This window comes from Mesoplodon densirostris, chromosome 13 (genome assembly GCF_025265405.1).
Source record: "Mesoplodon densirostris isolate mMesDen1 chromosome 13, mMesDen1 primary haplotype, whole genome shotgun sequence".
Classification (NCBI taxonomy): domain Eukaryota; kingdom Metazoa; phylum Chordata; class Mammalia; order Artiodactyla; family Ziphiidae; genus Mesoplodon; species Mesoplodon densirostris.
In genome coordinates, this window is record NC_082673.1 from 74683203 (window position 1) to 74710678 (window position 27476).

The window sequence follows — 27476 nt, forward strand, 5'->3', positions numbered from 1 at the left end:
ACCATTTGATATTACAAGGGGCTGGGAGGTCTATGCTGTACCAGTGTCCTGAGCTCAGCCCCCCCACCTCAGAGGCTCAGGCCTGACACCTGTCCAGAGCACCAAGACCCTGTTAGCCACACAGCTCAGAGGAAAAGGGAGAAAAAGAAAGACAGAAATAAAGAAAAAAATAATAATAAAATAAAGTTATTAAAATAGAAAAATTTTATTAAAAATAAAAAATAATAAATAATAAAAAAAAGAGAGAAAGAATGAAGAGAGCAACCAAACCAAAAAACTAATCCACCAATGATAACAAGTGCTAAAGACTATACTGAAAAAAAAAAAAGAAAAAATGATAGTCAGAACCCTGGGACAAATGGCAAAAGCAAAGCTATACAGAGAAAATCACAGAAAGAAGCATACACATACACACTCACAAAAGGAGAAAAAGGAAAATAATATATATATATATATATATATATATATATATAACAAAATAAAAAAGGAAGAGAGCAACCAAACCATTAAATAAATCTACCATTGATAATAAGCTGTATATACTAAACTACAATAAACATAAAACCAGAAACAAAGTAGATGCAGAAAGCAAACCCCAAGTCTACAATTGCTCCCAAAGTCCACTGCCTCAATTTTCAGATGATTGTCTATTCAGGTATTCCACAGATACATAGTACATCAGGTTGATTGTGGAGATTTTATCCACTGCTCCTGAGGCTGCTGGGGGAAATTTCCCTTTCTCTTCTTTGTTTGCGTAGCTCCTGGGGTTGAGCTTTGGATTTGCCCCACCTCTGTGTGTAGGTCACCTGAGGGCATCTGATATGTTTTGGGAAATCTGAGGTCTTCTGCCAGCCTTCAGTAAGTGTTCTGTAGGAGTTGTTCCATGTGTAGATGTAGTTTTGATGTATTTGTGGGGAGGAAGATGATCTCCACGTCTTACTCCTCCACCATCTTGAAAGTGCCCCCCCTGCCCATTTTCTAACTGGACTTTTTTGGGGTTGTTTTTTGTGTTAGTTTTTAACTGTTGAGCTTTGAGAATTCTTTATATTTTAGGTAATAATCCTTTGTTGGATATGTGGTTTGTTAATATTTTCTCTCAATCTATTGCATATCTTTTTAGCAAGGTCTTCTGCAGAACAAAAGTTTTAAATTTTGATGAAGTCCAGTTTATCTGTTTTCCATTTTATGATTAGTGCTTTTCATGTCAAGTCTAAGAACTCTTTACCTGGTGTTAGATTCCCAAGGATTTTCCTTTTTATTTTTTTCCCAAAAGTTTTATATTTTACATTTAAATCTATGATGTGAGTTAATTTTTTGCAAAGGATTTGAAGTTTAGTTTAAGCTTCCAGCACTACTTGCTTAAAAGGCTGTATTTCTGCCATTGAAATTACCTTGCAGCTTTGTTGTGTATCAGTTGGAGACATTTGTGTGTGTTTATATCTTGGTTCTCTTTTCTGTTCCATTTGGTCTATGTGTCTAAACCCCTTCCAATGTCATACAGTCTTGATTTACTGTAGCTATATAGTAAGTGTTAAGATTGAATAGACTGGGACTTCCCTGGTGGCGCAGTGGTTGAGAGTCTGCCTGCTAATGCAGGGGACACGGGTTCGAGCCCTGGTCTGGGAGGATCCCACATGCCACGGAGCAACTAGGCCCATGAGCCATGACTACTGAGCCTGCATGTCTGGAGCCTATGCTCTGCAACAAGAGAGGCCACGACAGTGAGAGGCCCGTGCACCTCGATGAAGAGTGGCCCCCACTTGCCACAACTAGAGAAAGCCCTCGCACAGAAACAAAGATGCAGCACAGCAAAAATAAATTAATTAATTAATAGAAACTCCTACCCCCAACATCTTCTTTAAAAAAACAAAACAAAAAAACAAAACAAAACAAAACAAAAGATTAGATAGGCTGAGTTCTCCTGTTTGATTATTCTTTTTCAAAATTGTTTTTGCTATTATACTTCCTTATCGTCCATGTAAGTGTTAGAATAATATTTATATAATATTCTATATTTAATTTATATAATAGTCTAATATAAATATTAGAATAATTTTTATTCTACAAAAAGTCTTATTGGAATTTTGATAGGAATTGCATTAAATCAATTTTCAATTATCAAATATCAACTTAGGAATAATTCACATCTTTAATCTGTTGATTCTTCTAATCCATGAACATGGCAAATCCTTCCATTTGTTTAGATATTCTTTGAGTTCTCCATCAGCATTTTGTAATTTTTAGGATGCAAGTTCTATATAGGTTTTGTTCTACTTATATTTAGTATTTAATTTTATTTTGAGAAATTTTAGTTGTATTTTTAATTTTGGTGTTCTCATTTTCATTGCTAGTATATACAGATATAATTATATTTTTGTATGTTTACCTTGTATCTGCTGACCCTATTATTTGAAATTATTAATTATTTCTAGGAGTTTTTCTCTAGATTTTTGGAGATTCTCTACGTAGAACGTCATATTATTTGCAAATAGTGATAGTTTTATTTCTTTCTGTTTGATTTCTGTGGTTTTTATTTCCTTTTGTTGCCTTATTTCATTGGCTAAAACTTCTAGTATTGTGTTAAATGTGATGAAAATGAATATTGTTGCCTTATTCCCCATCTTAGAGGGAAAGCTTCTGCTTTTCAAGTGATTGGTCCATTTCATAGAACTTGTAGAATTCATGTGTGTAGAGTGGTTTATAGCATTCCCTTGTTCTTTTGATGTCTGCAGGGTCTATAGTGATAGCTCCTGTTTCCTCCAAGATAATGGTAATTTTTGTCTTCTCTTTTTTTATTTTTCTTTCAGGCTTGCTAGATGTTTGCATTTTTTTCAAAGAATTGGCTCTTGGTTTCATAGAACTTCTTTATTTTTCTTCTGTTTTGTATTTCATTGATTTCTGCTCTTACTTTCATTTTCTTCACTTTGCTTGTTTTGGGTTTATTTTGCTTTCACTTTTCTAGATTCTTTAGATGGACTCTTAGATTACTGATTTGAGATGCTTTCTCTTTTATAGTGTAATTACTTAAATGCTTTAAATTTCCTTCTCAGCATTGCTTTAGCAATGTCCCTAAATTTTGATATGTTGTATTTTCATTTATCAATTTAAAATATTTTTTGGTCTTGACATGTCCTTTCTGACCAACTGATTATTTAGAAGTGTGTTATTTATAGTTTCCAAGTGCTTGGGCTTTTGTCTGTTATCTTTCTGTTATTGATTTCTAATTTTATTTCATTGTCATCAGAGAACACACTCTGTATGATTTCAATTGTTTTAAATTTTCTGAGGTTTGTTTTTTGGCCCAGGATATGGTTTATCTCAGTATATGCTCTGTAGGTGCTTGAAATGGATGTGTATTCTGCTGTTGTCATATGCAATGTTCTATAAGTTTTGACTAGATCCTGTTGGTTGATGGTCTTGTTGAGTTTTATATCCTTGCTGATTGTTTTGTTTCATTGTCTTATCAATAGTTGAGAGAGAGAGAGATGTTAAATATCCATCTAAAATTGTGGATTTGTCTGTTTTTTCTTTCAGTTCTATCAGTTTTTACTTTATATGTTTTGCAGCTCTTTTTTTGGTGCATATATATTTAGAATGCTAGGATTTCTGGGTTGATTAATAATTTATCATTATGTAATGTCTTTCTCTGTCTCAGGTAATTTTCTTTGTTCTGAAGTCTACTTTATCTTATATTAATACAGCCATTTCTACTCCCTTTTGATTAATGTTTACATAATATAATTTTAAAATCTATTTACTTTCAACCTTCCTATATCATATTTGAAGTGCATTTCATGTACATAGCATATAGTTGATCACATTTTTAAATCCACTCTGATAATTTCTTCCTTTTAATTGGTATGTTTAGGCCATTTTTATTTAATGTAATTATTGATATGTTTGAGGTTATACCTGCTTTTTAATTTTTATTTATTTATTTTTTCACTTTGTTCTCTCTGGTTTTCACATCTCTGTTTCCTTTACCATTTTTTCCCGTGGGTTACTTAAACATTTTTAGAACTACATTTTGATTTATTTAGAATGTTTTTGATGGAATCTCTTTGTATATCTCTTTTAGTGCTTGCTCTAGTTATTATATTATATATACATGACTTATCCCAGTCTGCTGATGTTGATATTTTACCAGTTTGAGTGAAGTGATGAAACCTTACCTCCCTCAAGTCCCTTTACCATACCTGTGTGTAATACAATTGTCTTAAATATTTCCTCTCCAAAAATGTTGAACCATATCAGAAATTGTTATAATTCTTCAACCACAAAACATAATTTAGGAAACTTGAGAGGAGAAGTAAACTGTATTATATTTACCCATATTTTTATGCTTTCTGTCATTCTTTCTTCCTTTCTGCAGTCTCAGAAATCCTTCTTTTTGTTATTCTGTTTAAAGAACCTCCTTTAGGCCTTCTTTTGGGATAGGTCCATTCGTGAAAAATTCTTATTTAATTTTACTTTAACTGAGAATGATTTGATTTTCCCTTCATTCCTAAAAGATATTTTTTGCTAGATAGAGTTTTGGTTGACAGCTTTTTTCTTTGAATATTTGAAAAATGTTATGCCACTTTCTTCTGGGCTCCATGGTTTCTGATGAGAAATCTGCTGTCATTAAAAAAATTCCCCCTAAAAATAAGGTGTCATTTCTTTCTCATTCCTTTTACATTTTTTTTCTTTGAGTTTAGTTTTAGGAAGTCTGACGACGGTATATTTTGGGGTGAGTTTCTGTTGGCCTATCTATTTGGGGTACACTCATTTTCTTGAATCTATAGTTTGCAACTTTTGTCAAATTTGAGAATTTTACAGGCCTTCTTTCTTCAAGTACTGACTTACCACCAGATCTACTGTGATACTACCCCAGAGGGAAAGAGGAGTGGTGCCTCAGTACTACCAGGTGGGGATGGAAGTCCCAGCTCTTCACGTGGTTTCCCCATATATCACAGATGGAAGTGAGGTGGAAGGATTTGTTACTTCTTGTCAGGAATGATTGTCTCTTTTCCCTATTTGGTATTTTCTCCTACCACCCTGGTTGCAGATAGGATGAGGGTAAATGTTGGGGCACTCTGTTACAGTCAGGAAAGGTAGACGTCTTGGCTCCCCACTTGACCTTTGCTGGTATGGTGGGGATGGGTCCACAGTTGGCGTTTTTTTCCTGTGGCTTTTGTCTAGACTAGAGCAGTTATTGCCTAAAAGTTTTCTGTCTTGGCAGGCTGCTTCTCTCCTGGCCCTTTGGCTAGAGAGAGCAGGCTTCATTGGATTGTTTTTGTCTGTATTTGTTTGTGTTTCTAGGTGGCTGGATTCTTTAGAGCTATGTCTAGGATACATGAGGCAAAAGGAAACTCAGGGAACTCACCACTGTACCATTCCCTGGGTCCAACAGTCCCTTGCCCATCTACCTTCTTCTCTTTACTTTCCAGGGTCTTATTCTTGTCTTATACATAATTTTCAGAAATTTTGGTTGTACTTGAGGGGAAGAGTAGGGAAAAGCACATCTGCTCTATCTTCCTGGATGCTCAGCCATCGTGGAATTTTTAACCCTTGTTCCTCATGATATCATTGGTCTACAGGTTACACCTGGTTAATAGGGATGTGATCTAAGAAGAAGGTAATATCCAGATCTTGCTTTAAGAGTTTGGTTTTATTTCCTGCCTTTACTGTACCCAGGGTGTGGAATGATTCTGTTTGGCTACTTGTCCTTCTCTCTTCCATCATTCCTCTTTCCCTGGACTAGAACTCTTGGGACTAGGTTGGGCAGCCAAGTAGTAGCTTCCTGAATAAATTTCTCTGAGGTGCTTGATGAGATGACTTTAGAACCCATTTTTATCCACAAAAAATTCTACATGTGGTTGCTGATAAAACATGTAATAAAGTACCTGGCCATAGTTAGTGTTCCATAACTATGTTTTTTTCCCCATTGTTATGGCTACTAAAGTCCCTTTAAGTAAATGCCCCTAGCAGATAATAAATCCTAAAGTTCAAGGACCTTAAACTTTACATGTCCCAAATCTTTTACAGACTCATTGTTTTAACATGTATATAACACACACAAAGTGCTTACATGATGTTTAGCTTATAGTGGACATTCAGTATATATTAGTTGCTTTTTCTTCTCTTTTTACTTTTAAATATTGGCCTTTTGTTGAGGTCTTCAGTATAGAGGCGGTACCCTCTTTTGCATAAAAACACAGGCTCTTGTGTCAAGAAGCTTGGTTATCAATCTCAGCTCTGATACTCACTAATACTATGATTTGGGCAAGTTATTTCACATCATGCTGACTTGGTTTTCTCACCTACAACATGGGAACAATAATAGAAACTATTGAGAATTAAATGAGGTAATACTTCTAAAGAGCTCAGAAGAGTACCTTTAGATAGAAACTCAATTAATGTTGTGTTTTGTTTTTGTTTTTTTACTATTCTACAGCAAGAAACTTCCTTAGAGTCAAGGGCTATGTCTTATTTAAGGTTGTATCCTCAGAACCTAGCATAGTGATTGGTACCTAATAGACAAATGTTTCAATACACAAATGTTGTACAGGCATACCTTATTTTGTTGTGCTTCGCTTTATTGCACTTTGCAGATATTGTGTTTTTTACAGACTGAGTTTGTGGCAACCCTGTGTCGAGCAAGTCTATGGGTGCCATTTTTTTCAAAAGCATTATTTTTAAATTAAGGTATGTATATATATATATATATTTTTAGACATAATGGAATTGCACACTTAACAGACTACAGTATAAGGTAAACATAAATTTTATATGTATCGGGAAACCAAAAAAATTGTGTGACTTGCTTTATTGCAGAGGTCTGGAACTGAACCCACAATATCTCTGAGGTATGCCTATAATGAATTACTGAATTAATTTATCTAGAGATGAAAATCTTAGAGGCAGCATAAAATCAACAATCATTTCTGACTAGTGGAGTTTCCTAGGTTCATAAGAAATAACTATGGGAAAGAGGCTCATTGTATGTGTTTCTTTAAAATTTAGCCTCAGCCCTTGCCACCATTGGGCCACCTACAGAACTGATTACTTCTGAAGTCACTGCCAGGAGCTTTATGGTAAACTGGACTCATGCCCCAGGAAAAGTGGAAAAATACAGAGTCGTGTATTATCCTGCCAGGGGTGGAAAACCAGAAGAGGTAATAAGGAGACAGTATTTTCTAACCATTATTTTCATTCTCTCAATTCTTGTACGGTAGTGAAGACAAGAGAGAAATGTGTATATAAGGAGATTATTCTGTCACAGCATTTAAAATTATTTGGCTGAAATACGTTTCCATGTGTCTATGTTGCTCTTCTATCTCTCTAGGTTATGGTGTTTACATCTTCTCCTCTTACCTCCATCAAGGAAACTTCAGAACTGGTCGTGTGTCCATTTCTAACACAACTTATTTTGACTTTACTTTTTTGTGATTTTAAAAATTAATGAGTTCTGAGGCAAAAGGAATCAGTCGTTAATTATCTGGCCAGAATCCCCTTTTGCTACTGATATTTTCTTTCTACTTTGGGAGTGGTCTGAACTTTCTGCCTTAAGGAAATCTGTGTGTTCCAAATAATGTGGTCATATAGTCCTCCAGGGTTTGGGATTTCCTGGATGTTTGCGGAGATTCGTGCAAAAGCGAAGCCATAATAAAGCACCCGTGGCTGGCCTTTCTCGTGGGTTGGCCATCACAGGAGAGAACATCTATTGCCAGATGATTGGATGGTTCCCATTTCATGTCTGATACAGGGAATATGTTAAAATGTGATGAAATCTCCCTTTTTTTGTTTTGAATTATTAATTACTTAATTAATTAAGGCTGCACTGGGTCTTTGTTGCTGCGCATGGGCTTTCTCTAGCTGCATTGAGTGGGGGCTACTCTTTGTTGCGGTGCGCGGTCTTCTCATTGCGGTGGCTTCTCTTGTTGCAGAGCACGGGCTCTAGGTGCATGGGCTTCAGTAGTTGTGGTGCGTGGGCTTGGTAGTTGTGGCTTGCAGGCTCTACAGCATAAGGCTCAGTAGTTGTGGCACACAGGCTTAGTTGCTCCGCGGCATGTGGGATCTTCCTGGACCAGGGATCAAACCTGTGTCCCCTGCATTGGCAGGTGGATTCTTAACCACCGCGAGGGAAGTCCCTCCCTCTCTTCTTTTGAAGTGCTAACCTTTTGTTGTTCTAACCTCTGATTGACCTCAGCATGTTTCACAGTTTTCTTCTGCATTATGGCAGGATTTATGTTTTTTGGGTTTTGTTTTTTTTAAGTGTTTGAGTAGATTCTAGAGGTTTAAATCATCTGGACTTAAAAAATCAGAGTGCTTCCAATAGCTCTATCTTTTTCATTACTAATAAACCTTTTAAATGCTTCCTAAAGCTCCATGGAAAAAATCACATGTCAACTGTTACTAAGTGGATGTGATTAGGATAACAATTAGCTTGGGAATGACACAGTTTCCATTAGATGTGAATTAGTAAGGGACTTTTGGACATATTCCTAAAAGGTGGGTCACTTCATGTAAGTATTCAAGGGGAATTGACTGCCACAGTGGCAAAGAGGATGTGGTGCAAATAAGAAAATATTTAATGAAAGGTCCTTGCTAGAGATATTTTTGCTTTTGGATTTCCAGTCTGCATGTAAGATATTCCATTTTCTCATTCCTCAAACTGTTTTCAACAGGTGGTGGTGGATGGAAGCATATCTTCCACGGTATTGAAAAACTTGATGTCTTTAACTGAATATCAGATAGCAGTCTTTGCAATATATGCTCATACTGCTAGTGAAGGTCTTCGGGGAACTGAAACCACACGTGTGTATTGAATTGTACCCACTTCTGATTCTGTATGACATTGCTCAGGTGGCTTAGTTGTGCTGTATGTAGTACTGGTCCATGCTATATTTGCAGTTTGCAGGTGCCATATATTGGGAGGAATATTATAAAACTCTGGTATGTTTAGGAGAGAGAAATCTTAGCGATGAAGGGTGCAAAATACATTTATTCATTTAACAAACAAATATTTAGTGAATTCTTATTATAAACTAAGCAGTGGGCTTGAATTTCTCATTAGAAGTAGAGAAGGAGCTCTGTAGCTCTCCTGCCTAGTAGAATATTAGGGAAAGTACATTACATCTGTTTTCTTTATGAGTATCACTGTAATTAAAACTTATGAATACTAGTCAGTCATTCCTTAACTGAGCAAGACCATGATCACACACACATATATACATGCACACATGTTCAGAGAATCCTGGGAAGAGATAATCTTAAGAAACTTGATCACCCACTCATTTAGTTCTTTCAAACATTGAGTTCCTATTACATGCCAGGTAGTATATAAAGTTGATCTAAAAACTCTGCCTCTGATAGACCAATAACAAGGTGCCAGGCTTTATGATAATCACACTCCCCATCCAACACATTATTGGATTTATCCCTGAAAGCAATTTGTAAGGCAGGTATTAATACTCCTGCTTTGCAGAAATATGTTTAGCAACAATCCCTGCCCTTAAGAAAGTTTTAGACTAGCAAAGGAAAAAATGCAACTCAAGGATATACAAACAAATTAGTGCAGTGAAGTACTACGGGCACGCCAATAGAAGTATGATAGGGAACTGCACCTGTAAGCAAAGTCCTGAACTTGACATTGTGGTTGGGAGTGCAAGCAGGACCTGGAATTATATTTGAAAACAACATTTCATAGTTTTTATTGACATTGTTTAAGCCAGGAACTTGCAATTTATTCTTAATCCCCTTTTCCCTACCTCTCCAATATGGCAAATCCTATTTCTTGATTATTGTATTGTTCTCAAACCCTATTGTTACCGACAGTCATGTCTCCTTACTGTCTCTGATTGAATGTGTTGATGAGTATCTAGTTATTCATGTATTTGTTCATCCAGCCCCCCATTCTCTCATTTATTAAGTGAACCAACAACTATCTTTAATGGCTGCTGCAGGTCAGACACTATGCTTGGTAATGGGTATAAAACAATGGTCAGAAGAGTCTCCCTACTCTTGACTGGCTCCCAGACAGATGTGCCTATCACTGTAATGAGATATAAGAAGCTAAAAGGTGTCATTCCTGCTCTTAAACATTCATTATGTTTACCTTCCCCAAAGGGGCTTATATGGCCATGTGAACAGATTCAAGGACAAAAAATACCTGAAAAATATGTTTAGCTTTAGACCCTAACATATAGATAGATACCTTGAAATAAGCAAGCACACTGATAAATGGCTGACCATTAAAAACAAACTCCTCTTGCAGTTGCTTTACCTATAGCTTCCAACCTTGAACTGTACGATGTGACTGAGAACAGCCTGAGGGCGAGATGGAACCCAGTGGCTGGAGCGTCAGGGTACCTGATCCTTTACGCTCCTCTCACGGAAGGCCTGGCTGGGGATGAAAAAGAGGTAATGCATGCTGCCTAGCAGAGTCCTAGAATTTTTGACTTCCTTAACATAGTTTGGTTTGTTTTTACTACAAAAATGTATAAAATTTATAAAAGTCACATTAGCAAAAGAAAAAAATCACTTGTAATCCCACCACCTAGAGGTAGCCACTGTTAACATTTAGTTAAGAGTCTTTTCCAGTGCATTTTAAACACAACCAATGGGAATGGTTTTGTAGTTTTCCTTGTAGTTTTTCTTTTGCTTACTGTGAATATCTTTCCATACCATTCAATAATATTTTATATAGTCATTTAAACAACTTTATAATATTCCATTGTTGTTTTGTACCAGGTCATGTTTAATTAATCTCATGCTATTGGACATTTGCATAATTTGCTATATAGGGGAATTCCCTGGCAGTCCAGTGGTTAGGACTCACACTTTCACTGCCAGGGCCCGGTCGGGGAACTAAGATCTTGCAAGCTGCATAGGGGCTCGGCCAAAAAAAAAGAGATAATTTGCTATATAAATATACTTTGGGGACCATTCTTAACATATAACTTTGTATGGTTATTTGATTATTTCCTTAGGATAAATTCCTAGAAGTGAAGTTTCTTTTTCAAAGAGTATGCAAATTATTAAGGCTTATACTAGGTATTACCACCTTACTGTAGAGAAATTTTATACAATTTATATTACTCTATGCAGTTCACAAATGACTGTGATGACCCTATGTACACTGACTTTGAAAAATTTGTTTTACTAATTTGAGAGGTAGATAAATGTATCTCATGGAAGTGGATTTTTTTGCATTTTAAATGATGAATCTTTGACTTTCAAATCATTTATTTTTGTCCTTTTTAATTTATAGTTAAAAATTACTACAATATGGATATTCAAGGAATAAAGCAGAAATGTCTGTGACCGTTGGGAGTGTTGACCAGGCAGGTGGAGTGGATATGAGAGGGAGTATAGCACTCAACCCTTTAACATTATCTAAAACCTGCCTATTTTGACAAGAATCTTTAGGGCCAATAATATAGTGATTCTAGTGTCAAGAACAGAATATTGGTGACATGTGTTCTTTTATTACCAAGAATCAGACAGTTTTTGCCCACTTGGATTTAATGTCGATCTGAATTATTTTGGTGGAAGGGAAACTTTAAAATGATGCTAAAAAGACACTAAGCTTCACCAGGAAAGAGAAAAATAAAAAAGACAGGAATACCCAATAGATTAGCAGACTTTTTAAAGTCTAATTATGCTACATATTAGTGAGCATGTGGGGAGACAGAAATATTCGTGTAAACTGGTGTGTCAATTGGTACAGCTGCCTTGGAGAATAATTTGAAATATTTCATCAAGTTAAAGATATATACAAATTTTTAGGTATATATCGTAGAGAAACATACTTCAAGGACTTTTCAATGCAGACACTTAGAACAAAATATTGCAAACAACTGCCATGTTCATCAACAGAATGGAAAATAATGGCATATTTATACAAAAGAATCTCATAAGGGAATTAAATAATATGAACTCTGTCCCCGTGTTTCAACATGGCTAAATCTTGAAACCTAACATTGCCAGGGAAAAAACTGGCAATAAAATATTAATAAAATAATAAATTTAGTAAACTGTAATAATAAATAATAAACTGTAATAAAAATATTACACTGAATGGTCCATTTATGCACATTGTTAAACATACTGAACCATATATTACTTACAGATATATTTGTATGTATGCAGAAGTAAAAAAATGTATCAATGAGATACACTTCAACATTAGGGTAGAGGTGGTAAGAAATAGTTTGTTTTATTTGACTATATAGTGCTTTTTAAAATAAGATCTGATGTGCATGTGACAAAATGTTGATATTTATTAAATTTGGGCAGTGGGTGCATCAGGGAATATTACGTTGTCTTCTCTACCTTTATATTATATACACTGAGATATTTCAAAATTAAACATTTTAATTTGACCATACCCCTGACAGTTGTATGACAGGGGACAGTCTATGGAGATATTTTTTCTCCTTCCAAAACAAAAATAAAACCATTCCTGTCACACAGTTGTCACACAGTTGTCACACACTGATAATGTTGGCTAGTTTGACTGACCCCCAGGGTCAGAAAAATCATCCCCAAATCAAGAAGCAAATTGCCGATTTGGGCATCAAGGTGGGTTGATCTCTTTGGACTCCTGGAAGGGACTTGCAATCCAAGTGGACAAGCCCCTCTGTTGAATGGGGCAACACTGGTCTTTCTCCATAGGGTTTGCAGCAAAAACTGGGCATCCAGTCAGAGGACTGGTGAGAATTAGCCAAGAGGTGAAAGATGCCCACTTGGCATCCCACTCTCAGCATGCTGCCTGGAACTTACTCTCTTCGTAGAGAACATTTCTGATTCATCTCCACCCACGCTCTTCTGGGAACCAAATATTTGACACTGTTATTCTGGCTGCAGCACCACTGGTCCAGATGTAAAGAGTTATCCTAGGGCTTCCCTGGTGGCGCAGTGGTTGAGAGTCCGCCTGCCGATGCAGGGGACACGGGTTCGTGCCCCGGTCTGGGAAGATCCCACATGCCGCGGAGCGGCTGGGCCCATGAGCCATGGTCACTAAGCCTGCACGTCTGGAGCCTGTGCTCCGCAACAGGAGAGGCCACAACAGTGAGAGGCCCACACACCGCAAAAAAAAAAAAAAAAAAAAAAAAAAAAAAAAGTTATCCTAAAAGAGCACACACGGTACATTCAGTTTTATATGGTTTCATAGCTTCTGGTTCTAATATAAAATAACATGAGACAATGAAAAAAATTATGGCTTTAAACCTGTTTGACGAAGGGTTTGTGAGGAGGCAGAGTCTTATTACATAAAGTCTCACCTGTATTCAGCTGCGCTCTGATCAGCATGAATAATACACATTGGCAAATGATCTGATAACGTGTGTTCTTTTCAGATGAAAATTGGAGAGACCCATACAGATATTGAGCTGAGTGCGTTGTTGCCCAATACGGAATACACAGTCACAGTTTATGCTATGTTTGGAGAAGAGGCCAGCGACCCTGTTACAGGACAAGAAACAACATGTGAGTGGTTCAGTCACTCAGATGAAATGCTGTAATAAAAGCCCAAACAAATATGGGGATTCTGAATTAGAAATACTGGTTTAGGTTGAAACCTCATAAGAGCTAATTGTAACGTAAGAAAATGTCTAATTTATTTAGGGGAAGGAAGTGTATTTCTTCTCGTCTTGTTGTTATTTAGTCACATGGATTCTAGAATTGAACTGTGGCATCCTCTAGATGATGCCACCAGTGTCCTTGTCTAAATCCAAATGCTAGAGCAGAATATGGGGGGAAAATCTGGGCTTTGGAATCAGAGCAGCCAAGATGTGAATCCCAGCTAAAGTTATATTTTGGGCGGGTGACAATGGGGAAGTGATGTAGAATTATTGAGCCTGTGAAAGGAGGAACAATAAGCTTATAGCATGTGGTTGATAGAAGATTAAATACAGTAATACAGATGAAAGTTATTAACACAGAGTTACTCAGTATTTTTTTTACTCCCACTCATACCAAAATTCACACTTTTTTCTGAAAATCTTTGATGTCCTCCTGATCTCAGAGTATTATTATTATAATTAGTTTTTTTAAAATTGAGTAAAAATTGTATTGGCAAGGCTAATTTGGGCAAATGTAGGGAGTTCATAATATTTTTAAGAGTTGTAATTATCTATTTGAAAATATGATATAGAGAAAATGCTACCCTGCCAAAGTAACAATGTTTTGTCACCTACGATTAAAAATAGGGGTCTATTCTTTGTGTTTTGAATAAGAAAGGGCAAGGAGATGGGGTCTCTCACATCACTCTGAGCCTGGAAGGAGGTGAATAGCATGATTTCTACTGTGCTTTTGTCTTGAAGATGCTACTTGAGAAACATACAAAGAAATTTAACAATAAGGACATTTTCTCCCACATCCATTCTTTGATAGTCAAGGCTATGTTGTCTTGCTCTTCAGAGGAAGACCGGTGTAATGAAAGCAACAAAACTGGGAGAGCCCAAGAAAGAAGGAGAAGAGAAATAAGTCAGAAAGCATCTAATATATCACTTAAGTCAATTTTGGGACTCTGTAGATTTGGAAGGAAAACTTTTCCCAACCATCCATCTCTCTTTTTCACTCAGAATACTCATTTGTTTATTCAGGCTTCCCCCACGCTTTGAAAGTAGTGTTCCCATGAAATCTTTCGCAAGCCGAATGACATAAAGCAAAGAAGCAATTAATTTTAGGACACATCTTGCTAATGGATGCACAAAATAAATCAAGATAAAGCACAGATGCTCACAGACAGAGCTCAAAGCTGTGGCGGCTTGATGCTGAGATGCTGAGTGTAGTTTCCAGGGAAAGGAGCTTGGCGGGGCGGCTCTTGCTGCCTGGGGTGCAGGCTGTCTCCATAATGGTTTGCTGCAAAGCAAAGCCTGAATGCTATTTTTGTTTTTGCCTTTTTTTATAAAAGCAAAAATCCTCTTTAGATTTCTTTCAGTCAGTGAAACCTTCAGTTAGGTACTAATGTTGGTCCTTTGCAAGAGCAAAGTGGCCTAAATTGAACTTTCAAAAAGCAGATACTTGTAATTTTAAAAAGTGTCCGTGACGCTTTCCCATTAGTAGTTGATTTTTTAAAAAGTCCTAAAAATGATATCCTGGCTACCTGTTCCTGAGACTGATACTTTTATGCACTGAGGAAACTAGACATTGTTCCACTATACTGCCAAGTGTAACTGAACTCCAGAAAAATTTAGAGCTAAGTATGCATAGCACTTAAAGTAATTACATTGCTTTTCTCTCTCCTACACTTACTTTCTAGCCCTTTAAGTATAGAGAGTCACCAAGTCCTATAGGTTCTTTATTACCATATAATCGGTACATATTGAATTAATGAAAGGGTTAGCTTTTGGGGTGAGGAAACATCATGCTTATGGCTACAGCTGACAATTGTCATGATTTATCTCCTAGGTTGTTATTCTGCTGGTTCTATCAGCACAGGCTCTCAAATCAATTGATCAATTGCCTGGGTTAAATTCAAACTGCTCTTCTGCTTCTAGTAACTGTGACCTTGGCCAAGTTACCTCAGTTTCATGATCTGTATAATGGGGCTAATTGTAACTCTCTCCTTGCTGTCTAAAGTAAGGATTTAATGAGATAATGTGTTACATCTCAGGCTCATAGAAAGCCTGCAGTCAATCTTAACAACTGTTTTTTACTGTAAACCTGTAAAAGCTCATGAAGCCCTCTAAGATTATTGACAAATTTTATCTGTTGACTCAGAAAGGGGTCCTTCAAAAAGTGCAAAAAGCTTTGGAATTGGTAGTCAGGAATCTGCAGAAATATTAACACCTCTCTAACTACTTTTAAAGCCACAGCAAAGTGTTTATTTCTGTCTTGTCTCACAAAGCCAGCGGGATGTATCCAGGGCAAGACTCCTACTCGTTGATTCAAGAAATATTTATTGAGAACTTGCAATACTGGGGATAAAGAGGGGAACAAAATTAAACCAAATTCTGCAATCCCCTGAGATTATAGTATATTCAAAGAGAGAGACAAGAGACCAATAAATGTGCAATAAAAAAAAAAATGAATCCGAGAAGGGAGTTAGGTAGTATTGAGGTAGAAGTATTATCTTACGTAAGGTGATCATGGAAAGCTTCATTGAGAAGGGGACACATGTCCAGAAACCTGAATCTTGGATGACTCCAAGGTTTTTGGCCTGAGCAATGGGAGGCATGGAGTTTTCATTTGTTCAGAGAAAGAGACTGACAGAGAAGACTGGGAGAGGTGGCAGGAGTCAGTGGTTCGGGTTTGGACATGTTAAGGTGGAAATGCCTAATAGATACTCACGTGGAGATGGCAGATGGGAAACCATTTCACGTATGGGAAACTGTGGATCGGAGAAGTAGAGTGACTTTGCCAGGATCCGATGATAGTTGAATGCAATAGCTAAGATCGAATTTCAGGTGTCCTGGTTTTTGATCCATTATGTTTTTTATTTGTATCAGCCTATAATAATAGCTTTGACTAGAAAAGAAAGGCACAGAAGATTTACCTAAACCTCATTTATTTCTAAGAATGTGTAATCGGTTGCTACTATTCATTCTCTACAAGGAAAACTTTTTTTCTTTGTTGATGTGTTAATGTTCTTTGTTATCAGTTATTATCTGGGTGAAATTTTTCATATGTAAGTAGTTCAGAAGTCAGAGGTGCTGTGTTTTGGGAGTGTTTTTTACATGTATGTTATTTAAAATTCCATTTACTGCAAAGTGCCCTTTACTGCACTGAATTCCAGAAAAATTTTATTTTTCATTTATTGCAAAGTGCCCTTAAGTCCACCCAGAAACCTGAGAATCTCCAGTGTTGGCTCTAACAGTGCTCGGTTAGCCTGGGACCCAACTTCAAGAAAGATCAGTGGTTATCGGATTGTATATAACAACGCCGATGGGACTGAAATCAATGAGGTAAGCTGTGGAACAGGATGTGCATTTTTCCAGTGGTTGGGTCTTAGTTTTTTATGGCTATGTAACCGATCATCCCAAAACACAGTGGCTCAAAGCAATACTAATTATTTATTTTCTCTTGCTGTTTTCTGTGGGTCAGGAATTGGAGTTGGGTGTGTAGTTCTGGCTTGGAGTCACTCTTGAGACTGTAGCCAGGTAGTGACTGGAGCTGATGTCATCACAGCAGCTTCCATGTTCATGTCTGGTACCTGGTCTGGAAAGACTGGACCAGCTGGGAGTTGGAGTGGCTCTCTGTATCTCTAAGTAGATTCTTCACGTGATCCCTTCAGCATGACAGCTTTAGGAGAGCTGGACTTTTTACCTGCTGGCTCAGGAGTCCCCAGACATGTATCCAGAGAGACAGAGAGAGTGCTGGGTGAAAGCTGTGTCACCTTTTGTTACCTAGCATCAAAAGTCACAGAAATATCACCTCCACCACACTCCATAGGTAAGAGATACCACAAGTCCCTGCATGGATTCAAGATGGGGAGGAGAACAGTGCCAACCTATGGTGGGAGGCAAGTGGGATGGGAGATAGATATTGACACAGCCATCTTTGGAAAATACAGTCTGCCCCAGCGAATAGGGATAAGGAAGTATGTATCTTCACACAAGTAGTAAACTGGAAATATCAGTGTTTTTCAGGTTATCCCTCTGCTTTTTAGTAAACTGGCATCTGAAAGACCCTAGTTCAATGAGCTTACATTGAAAACTGAATCATTCAGGTTTTGTGTAGGAAGATATTTTCAAATAACAGAACTTATTGAAATCCATGAAGATACAGTATTTTGCACTCAGTGACGAATACTCTTCAGAAATTCTCTCCTTGGAAATGTATTTTAGCAGGCTAGATAGCAAAGTTATTTTTTTTTCCTTATCTTGGTCCAAGAAGCTAAGACAACAAGGGAAATATGTTGGATTACATGATTTCTATTTTCTGACCAAAAAAAGCAAATATTTTCATATGCAGAGACAAACTTTTTCCTACAAGTAAATCCAAGCAATATTTTGTGGAATGTGCCATCATACGGGACCCTAGGTAATGAATGGACTATAACTGCACATTTGCTAACAGTACAGAAATACTGTTCAACATCTTTCATTAAATCTTCAAAAATCCTGAGGGCAAATAATTCTGACGAAGCTGGAATCTTTAGACTAGCTGCTTTGCTTTTGAAGATCAGATCCTGGAGTAGAAAAAGAAGGAAGTCAAAAGCACCGAGCTATCGGTGTCTCTTTGTTATCACCGATAAATAAACTACTTTCCCAAGGGTTGCAAATTCAGCTGTGTCAGAAGGTTATGCAGATAATGTAAATGAGTGCAGAAATTGTCGCACCTGCAAAGAAATACAGTCTCACCTGTTTTTCTTGAAATATGAAGCTACCTTAGGTTATATTACATATTCCCATTTTGGGGACATGCATCTAGAAGAAATTCTCTACTGAAAGACAACAATAAATGACAACGGACAATGAGTTACAGTGACATGGATGCTGGGTGTGGTGGGGACTACCCTGCCGGGGAGTTTGTATACATTCATCCAAGAAGCAGCTGGTGTCAGCTCCTGAAGACGGTTGCTGCACAGAAATCTAGCCGTGGACTGCCAGGTCTTGTTCCCCTTGACTATGTGACCAAGGATTTTTATTTCTATGTGAAACTTGCCAATTTAAAAATGTTGACTCATTGAACAATTAAAATAACAGGGCTTCCCTGGTGGTGCAGTGGTTGAGAGTCCGCCTGCCAATGCAGGGGACACGGGATCGTGCCCTGGTCCGGGAAGATCCCACATGCCACGGAGTGGCTGGGCCCGTGAGCCATGGCTGCTGAGCCTGCGCGTCCGGAGCCTGTGCTCCGCAACAGGAGAGGCCACAACAGTGAGAGGCCCGAGTACCACAAAAAAAAAAAAAAAAAAAAAAATTCCTATTTCTCTGCTTCACTTCCTCCCATCTTCCCTCCTTCACTTCTTTTCCTCCTCTGTGTCTTTTCTGCATGACCCCTCTCCCTAACTTTTGGAGTCCAAACAAAAAAATAAAACAGAGCACTTAAACAAACGCTGCTGCTACTGATGATGGTGATGGTGATGATTATGATGATGATGGTGATGGTGATGATGATGATGATGGTGATGATGGTGATGAGGATGATGGTGGTGATGGTGATGATGGTGATGGTGACGATGGTGATGATGGTGATGGTGACGATGGTGATGATGGTGATGATGATGGTGATGGTGATGATGATGATGGTGGTGATGATAGTGATGATGATGATGGTGATGATGGTGATGGTGATGATGTGGTGGTGATGATGATGATGGTGATGAGGATGATGGTGATGATGGTGATGGTGATGATGGTGATGGTGACGATGGTGATGATGGTGATGATGATGATGGTGATGGTGACGATGGTGATGATGGTGATGGTGATGATGATGATGGTGGTGATGATGATGGTGGTGATAATGATTATGGTAATGATGATGATTATGTATGATGATGATGGTGATGGTGATGAGGATGGTGGTGATGATGATGATGGAGGTAATGTTGATGGTGATGATGATGATGGTGATGATGATGATGATGATGGCAGCTAACACACATTGAGTGCTAATCCTGAGACAGCCTCTGAGGTTTTTACAGAGAGCACCTTGTGCAAATTTTATAGAAAAAAATGTTGCCAAAGCCTGACCTGTCAAACTGCAGAAAGAAGTCATCTCAGATAGCATGTACTGTGAAAAGATTTGGGGAAATGTGCAAACATGATGGAGAACTAAAGTGCTGCCATTTGAGTTTTATAAATGAAAGGCCACAGTTTTTAGACTCTGAGAGACAAGTCCAGTCCCCTACAGCAGTGACTCAACAACAGAGCCCAGAGCAGAGCCCAAGTCCCTCATTCCTCATCAAGGATTCTCTTCATCCATCCTAGAATAGGCTGAAGTGAATTTTTTGTTAGGTAGTTCGAAAATTTTTTCTCAAAAATCGTTGCATAACAATGAATCATAGTCATTTCTTACCATTTTCCCAAATTCTTCTCTTACATCTTAAAAGTACTACCAATAAAATGAGTTCCAGAACTTCATCTAAAACATAATATAACAAGTAAAAATAAATGATACCTAGAAGTTTTCATTTGATGAAATAAAATGATCAATAATTAATGCATAAAATATGGTCTGTTCAGCATCAAATAAAATGTCTTTAATAAACTAGATCTATTCAACAGATCTATATATATGTATCTGTTGAAAAATATATATATATATTCAATATATAATGTTCAAAATACATATGCTTTTACATATGTATATGTGTGTATATATGTGTGTATGTATATGTATATATACATATATATATATGTATATATACACACTTATATATAAGTATACCAAGGCCTAACTATTCATTCCAGTTAATAGTTTTATGTCTCCAGGAAAGTTGGTTAAGGTCTTTGGGCCTCAGGTTCCTCATTTGTAAAACAGTCATTATAAATACCTAGTGTTTGATGGGGGATAAGGAGGCTAAATAAAACAATGAATGTAAGGTCCTTGGCACATTATAAGTGCTCAGTAAATCTTAGCCATTACGATTCAAAACAACAGAAAGCAATAGGAAATATAGTTTAGAAGAACATCTTGAACTCATGTTACGTATTTGTCTTTTCTGTGAGTTTAAATAATGGAGCCATTTGTAAATAGTATTTACAAACAGATAATTTAGAGGGTGAAACACTTGTGTTTAAGTTTTAGGAACTAGCTGGCTTTCCTTTGGTCAAGTTCCTTAACTTTTCGGAGTCTCATTTTTCCCATCTTCCACTTAGGAGTAATAATAAGCTACCTTACAATGTTGTGGTAAGGATGTAAGTACAACTAATGCATGTAAAGCATGAGATAATACCCAGACCAGAGTAAACATTAAATGCTAAGAATTAACCATAATATTATCAGGCCTAGATTCAGAAGAAGATAATATATATTTTCAATTAACTATTGCTATGTAACCAACACCCTGGCTTAAAATAACAACCCATGATTATGTAACTTGGGCAGGCTCAGCAGGGTCAGCTTGTCTCTGCTCTATGTGGTTTCAGCTAAGGTGACTCTTACATTCATCTGGGAACTTGACTGGGCTGAAACTTCCAAGATGACTTCAATCCATGTCTGGGGTGGCTGAAAAGGCTGGGGTTGGCTGGCCCTCTCTAGCAGAGTGGCTCAGAGTTCCAGAAACGTGAAAAGAGAAACTCCTTCCCCCAGGGCTGGCAATCTTTTTTTTGACCTGAGGTCAGTTCCTTCAAGATGTCTATGGTTTCTGGATTAACTCTTTGCTCAGATGAGCCCCCCCCAACCTTTTTTTTAAATCTCTTGTAAAATGGATCTTTTGTGCTTCCATCTCAGTTTTCATTTATGTATTCTATTCACTCAAAAAATATATATAATTCAACATACAGTAGCAAAGAAACTAAACAAGGTCCTGACCTCAAGGGGCTTACACTCTATGCAGGAAATAATAAACATCTTCTACTAGGAAATAAAATAATTTCAGGCTGGGATGGGTGCTAGGGAGAAAACAAACAAGGACAATGTTACAGAATCACCCTACTGAGATACGTAGAAAAATGAACAGCCCCATGAGGAGGTGAAATATAAGCACAGTCCTGACAGATAGTGAAGCCCTAATTTTGAAAAGAGCCAAGGAAATAGGGTTTCAGACAGAATGAATTGCATGTGCAAAGTCCCTGAGGTGGGAAAGACATGGAAAGAAAGTTAGTGTGTCTGACCAGGGATTTCTCTTTTTATGTGAAACTTACCAATTAAAAAATGTTGACTGGGCTTCCCTGGTGGCGCAGTGGTTGGGAGTCCGCCTGCCAATGCAGGGGACACGGGTTCGTGCCCCAGTCCGGGAGGATCCCACATGCCGCAGAGTGGCTGTGCTTGTGAGCCATGGCCGCTGAGCCTGCGCGTCTGGAGCCTGTGCTCCGCAACGGGAGAGGTCACAACAGTGAGAGGCCCGCGTACCGAAAAAAAAAAAAAAAAAAATGTTGACTCTGGGAGGGAGATGCAAGAGGGAGGAGATATGGGAATATATGATATGTATAGCTGATTCACTTTGTTATAAAGCAGAAACTAACACACCATTGTAAAGCAATGATACTCCAATAAAGATGTTAAGAAAAAAATGTTGACTCATTGAAGAACCAAAATAACAGCAACTGTGCTCACCTTCTCCTGCATGGTTGCTCATCTATTTAACTCCTACAGAAGTTATTGTGCATGACTGGCTACTCCTAGCAAATCCAGCTATAAACATTACATTTATTTGTATTAGCATTGCAAATTTTATGTACTTCACTTTCTATATCTTTAATGAATGGAAATAATATTGGTTGCAACCATGTCATGAGAATTAACTGATGGGTATTCTATTTAAGGTTGTAAGATTAGAAATGTGAATATCTAAATGGTTTTATAATTTAGTATCTCTTTTGCAGTACTTACAGCTCTGCTGCCAGCCAAGTGAACTGCAGACAATAAAATGGCTTCTGTTTCCTATATTTAGAGAGTATCTGATATAGCTATTATGACTTCTTTCTTTTGCAGGTTGAAGTTGATCCTATTACTACATTCCCTCTGAAGGGCTTGACACCCCTCACCGAGTATACTGTTGCCATTTTCTCCATCTATGATGAAGGACAGTCGGAGCCTCTGACTGGAATTTTTACCACAGGTAAGCCTTATTATGGTTTGAAAAGTTTCCAAGAGTAACTGTATGGAAACCAGAAGCTGGAGCAGCTTCTTCAATTGTGATTTTGAAGAGATTGCATTTTAATATTTGTTTACTTTATAGTATTATTACCCAATGAACAACTAGGTGAATAGAATGCCTACTGGCTAATTATTTTCTTTCAAAGCAAGGGAAAGAGGGACAGGACCATCTAAGTTCAAAGGTCTCAGTTAAATAAAAGTGTGCATTGTTCTCTTCCTGATCTCACACTGTTTCTTTTGTTCTATTGACATAAAATTTTCACATTTCTTCCATTGATATATGTGTATATTAAGTTGAACTTCCAAAATTACAGCTCTCCAACAGTTTTTGACCTACAAAAAATGATGGTTTCATACCATTTAACCTAATACATCAATCTATAGCCAATAATTATTTTCATGCAGCTTGCAATATTAATACAACAATATGGGATATTTTAAATACTAAAATAAAAAATAAAGCATGAATGCATTATTTTTCTTTTCTATATATACCCTGTAGTCAATAAATATAACTTCTTTTTGCCTCCTGGTGGAAAAATTCTATTGTTTGCTTTCTGGACCTATCATGAATTGCACTTGGAAACAAATTTAGTGCTGTATTGAGATGAGAAGGTAATCTGGAGAGAGATGAGAAATAAGCTGGACTGAGAAATAATGTTCACAGAAAAAAGTTCAGTAATTTTGCAAAATCTCACAAGGGCTAACTGTAGTTGGAATTCTCATGGTATCCTGTCAAAGAGTTTTAAAATCTCTGATTTCATATAATAAAAATCAGTGACTGACAATTCATTTTGGGTGTAATTAGATGTTATGGTCTCTTTGTACATCCCAGAAGTGTGTAAGCAGTGAAATAATGGATGTCTGATAAATTATACTTCACTTCTGATGGCAGCCACATGTACAAGATTAAAAGGATGAACGTTCTTCTCTAGGATTTAACTTCTTACTAGAGAGTGATTTAGGCACGAAAGTGAATAAAGCTAAAAGTGACATTTCTCAGGCCTCTAGGGCATCATTTTGTTAATTTCTTCAGAATACTTGGAAAATAGTATCTTTGTAAAGTAATGAATATAGCAGTCTTATTTTTTATAGTTAATGAAAAGGGCCAAATAGAGAATCTAAGAGTTCTGGAAATTCCTGGAAAACTGTAAAAATTTGCTGTGTCCCTGGTCTTCCTAACTTACACTGTGGGTAAATGCTGGAAACAGAAACATAAGCCCACACTGGACTAATTGCCGCTGTTTTCCCTGCTTCTATGTACTTTCCTAAAACAAGAGATTCACCAGAGAGTCCTCTCTACCTGTGGCCCCGGGGAGCTGCTTGAGTTATGGTTTTCTTACCTTCTCAGTTCCCTAACAAAATCTCCCTCCTTGGCTTACAGAGGACGTTCCAACCCAGCAATACTTGGAAATTGATGAGGTGACAACAGATAGTTTTAGAGTGACCTGGCATCCCCTCTCAGTTGATGAAGGGCAACACAAGTTGATGTGGATTCCAGTCTACGGTGGGAGGACTGAAGAAGTGAGTTGTCTGAGACTGAAAATTAATCCAGGGCATTTTATCTGGAAGTGAATACTCACTGCTGCATTTGAGTTGGTCTTTGTTTTAAGACAGATTGAGAATCCCAATAGTAATTAATATTTTCCATGACCTGGAGTTTTACAAATGTCAAATCATATGACTTTTGTAAAATTAAAATGCATTTTTGCTAGGGCTTTTATTATATATGTTATGTATTTCCAGATTCTTTGATAGTCATAAATGACATTTTTAAAAACTTCAAAAAAGGCTCCTTTTGCAATATTAATCATTCTTTGCTGAGAGATTTGAAAAGAAAAAAGTCTCTGGTTTGACTTTAAAATTGAATTCAATGGCCCTGGAGTTGTTTATGCTTAGTCACTTATTGCTTACACTCGGGATAACATCTTTCCATTTTATTATTTTTTCTTAACTTTTTCCTATGTTATTCAAGTAAACCCAGTTACTAAGCACCAAATACTTTTCAGGTTGTCCTACAAGAAGACCAAGACTCATATGTTATTGAAGGCCTGGAACCTGGCACTGAATATGAAGTTTCCCTGTTGGCTGTACTGGATGGTGGAAGTGAGACTGAGGTAGTGACTGCCGTTGGGACCACACGTAAGTCTTGGTCAAGCCAAGATGGAGTTCACAAGCTCCGACCATTTATTCTGACACACTCTTCATGCCACCAGGTTCCCTACACATCAACCTTATTCCTGGCTACAGAGGCTTTGTCCCTAGAACTCTTCATACATCTTTACCTTTAATGAAAGCAATATGTGGAGCATCTTATTAGACTCCTAGTCTATCATCACCTAAAGGCAGGGACCATATCTCTCTTGTTCACCATTATGTCCCCAACACTTAGCACAGTTCTTGGCATATTTTAACTGTGCAATGAATATTTGTTGAATGGAGGAATGGATGGATGGATGGATGGATGGATGGATGGATGGACGGATGGATAAATGGATGGATGGATAGATGGATGGATGAAATAAGTTATAAATGAACAAACAAATAAATGTAGGGCAAAAATGTCCAAGAGTTTCTGGAATTTCCCAAGTTGATCTTGGTTCCAAGAATCCACAAAATTCACTTGCTGATTCTTTTGTCCCTTCATTTTTTAAATATGAGGTATTAACCACATATTAAATTGTCTTTGATTGGGTTCCCTGGAACCAGATTCTGAAGTAGAAAATTGCATCCAGAAGGTTTATTGATGAGTGTAGTTGGGAGATACATCTGTAAGGAAATAGGACTTAGGGAGAAGCTAAAACAGAGCCCTCAGCTAATTCTATTAGAAATTCTGGACCTGGTATGACCCTTCTGAGTGGTCCCAAGTTGAGTCAAAGGGGCTGGGCCTTTCTATCCCTGCATCCCCAGTGATTGGAGGCCGGCCATCACTGACAAGAGTCTGCAACCCCAGGAAAGGCAATTCCCAGAGCTCTGAGCCATTAGCAGCCTGTACTCCAGAAGCTGCTGGATGAGTATGTTGATGAAGAGGGCATCTAGGCGGTTCACCACACAGCAGCTCCAGGGTGGATACAAGAAATAGCAGATGCACTTCTTATTGTCTTCCTTGCTGGTCCTATTTGGCAGCCCCTTTACAACTTAATCTATAACACTGTTTAATGTCCTTTCCTCACCATGGTTATGCCCCATTTCAAAGTAACTGGGAGGTTTCACAATTTTATAGATGTAATTCAAATGTTTATATGTTTATATGAAGGCTGGTATCTGTGATTAGAAACTAACTTCTTTGGGTTTGTTTCCTTATCTGTGGAATAGATACAATGTCTGCCTTACAACTCACTTCTCTCTTGCAACCATGGTCAAGGTTGTTGTGAGAAACAAGTGACATAATATAGGTGAACTTTTCTTTGAAAACTATAAAATGCTATACACAAATGTATAGAGCTATCATCATTACAGAATTTTAAAGTGAGGAATATTTTTTTAGTTGACAGTGTTTGGACAGAACCGCCTACGACTGAAGCGCCTACCAGGCCTGTGACATCAGGTAAGGACAAATAGAAGCCTGTTTACCCATAAGAAAAGTTTGATTTAAACAGAAGTTATATTATCCCAGTTTTATTTGATTTATATGATTGATTAGGAACAGGGCATACCAGTTCAAATTTCTCTCCCCTCAGAGCTCTCAACCTCTTCTTATCCCTAAATGCTAATTGGTCTTCTAGTCTAATAATCAGTATCACTGTGGTACTCTCTATTTTTCCCATCCTTGTTTTGAATTCCCATCTAATCTTTTAGAGAACGTTAGTATCCAGCCCCAGGAGTCTCTACCCTACTCTTGGTCTCAGTGCCTTCTTCTATTGCTTTCTGTTGAGAATTATTCATATCATAGTTTCCATGCATTTCTGTGGGTAACTGAGCCATGGCTGGTGTATTGGTGTTCCAACATCAGCTATTTTCTCTTTCAGCTTAACTCTCCCCTCCATTATAATATACCTCCCAACTAGTTGTCACAGTCAACTAGATTAAACAAGTTTGATGATATTTATTTCTTGACCTAAAACCTTTCAGTGAATCTCCAATACCATTCATTTATTCATTCATTCGTTGATTCATTCATTCTTCAGTTAACCTTTACTGAGCCCTTCTTTATGACCCCACCTCTCTCAATCATAACATACAAGATGCTTCCTGACTGGGTTCTGCTTCCCTTCCTGGCCTCAACCATATGTTTCATGCTTTGCCCATATCCTCCTGCCATCTAGAACTCCTAACCCTGAAGGTGAGATGTTGCATTCTGTACCTACAGCCTAGTAGGTAAAGTTTTGCCTGATACATGTCACTCTCCTGTCTCCTCTGTGACACTTTCACTAGTAGATCATTGTATGTCTTAAAGCCCTAACCAGTCTGACATACAGGAAAAGCTCAATGAACGTTTGCTGAATGAATGAATAAATGAATGAAGAGAAGAAAGAGTCCATGGAGATGGACAGAATGAAAGGAAGTTGGCACAAAAGGGAGAAGAAACAATGGGACAAATGAGAGAGCAGTCACTTTGAGAGATGGAAAGGAACGTGTCAGAGAAAACGAGTGAAGGAGTGTGGACAAGATCTCAGAGAAAGGATGAAATCCATGTGGCCTGAGTGGATAGAGGCCACCCTCGTGGGAGATTTGTGCTTTGAGTGACAAGTGTTAAAACAGAAATGGGGAAGCAGGTGATGGGATGTGTGTTGGATGCTGGATTGCAGGCCGAGGTTGACCACATTTGGTCCCTCACG

General features: G+C 37.6%; 1 protein-coding gene across 3 annotated transcripts in view; it reads left to right on the top strand.

The window, feature by feature from the left end:
• The window catches only part of COL14A1 (collagen type XIV alpha 1 chain), a 238638-nt gene that overhangs the window by 73926 nt on the left and 137236 nt on the right, over window positions 1-27476 (top strand). For all 3 annotated transcript variants that reach the window (XM_060115534.1, XM_060115535.1, XM_060115536.1), the window contains exons 10-18: window positions 7006-7157; window positions 8670-8799; window positions 10259-10404; window positions 13344-13473; window positions 16756-16895; window positions 22534-22660; window positions 24083-24222; window positions 24708-24840; window positions 26186-26245. In XM_060115534.1, the coding sequence (XP_059971517.1) occupies window positions 7006-7157; window positions 8670-8799; window positions 10259-10404; window positions 13344-13473; window positions 16756-16895; window positions 22534-22660; window positions 24083-24222; window positions 24708-24840; window positions 26186-26245 (1158 nt within the window). The remainder of the gene's footprint in view (window positions 1-7005; window positions 7158-8669; window positions 8800-10258; window positions 10405-13343; window positions 13474-16755; window positions 16896-22533; window positions 22661-24082; window positions 24223-24707; window positions 24841-26185; window positions 26246-27476) is intronic.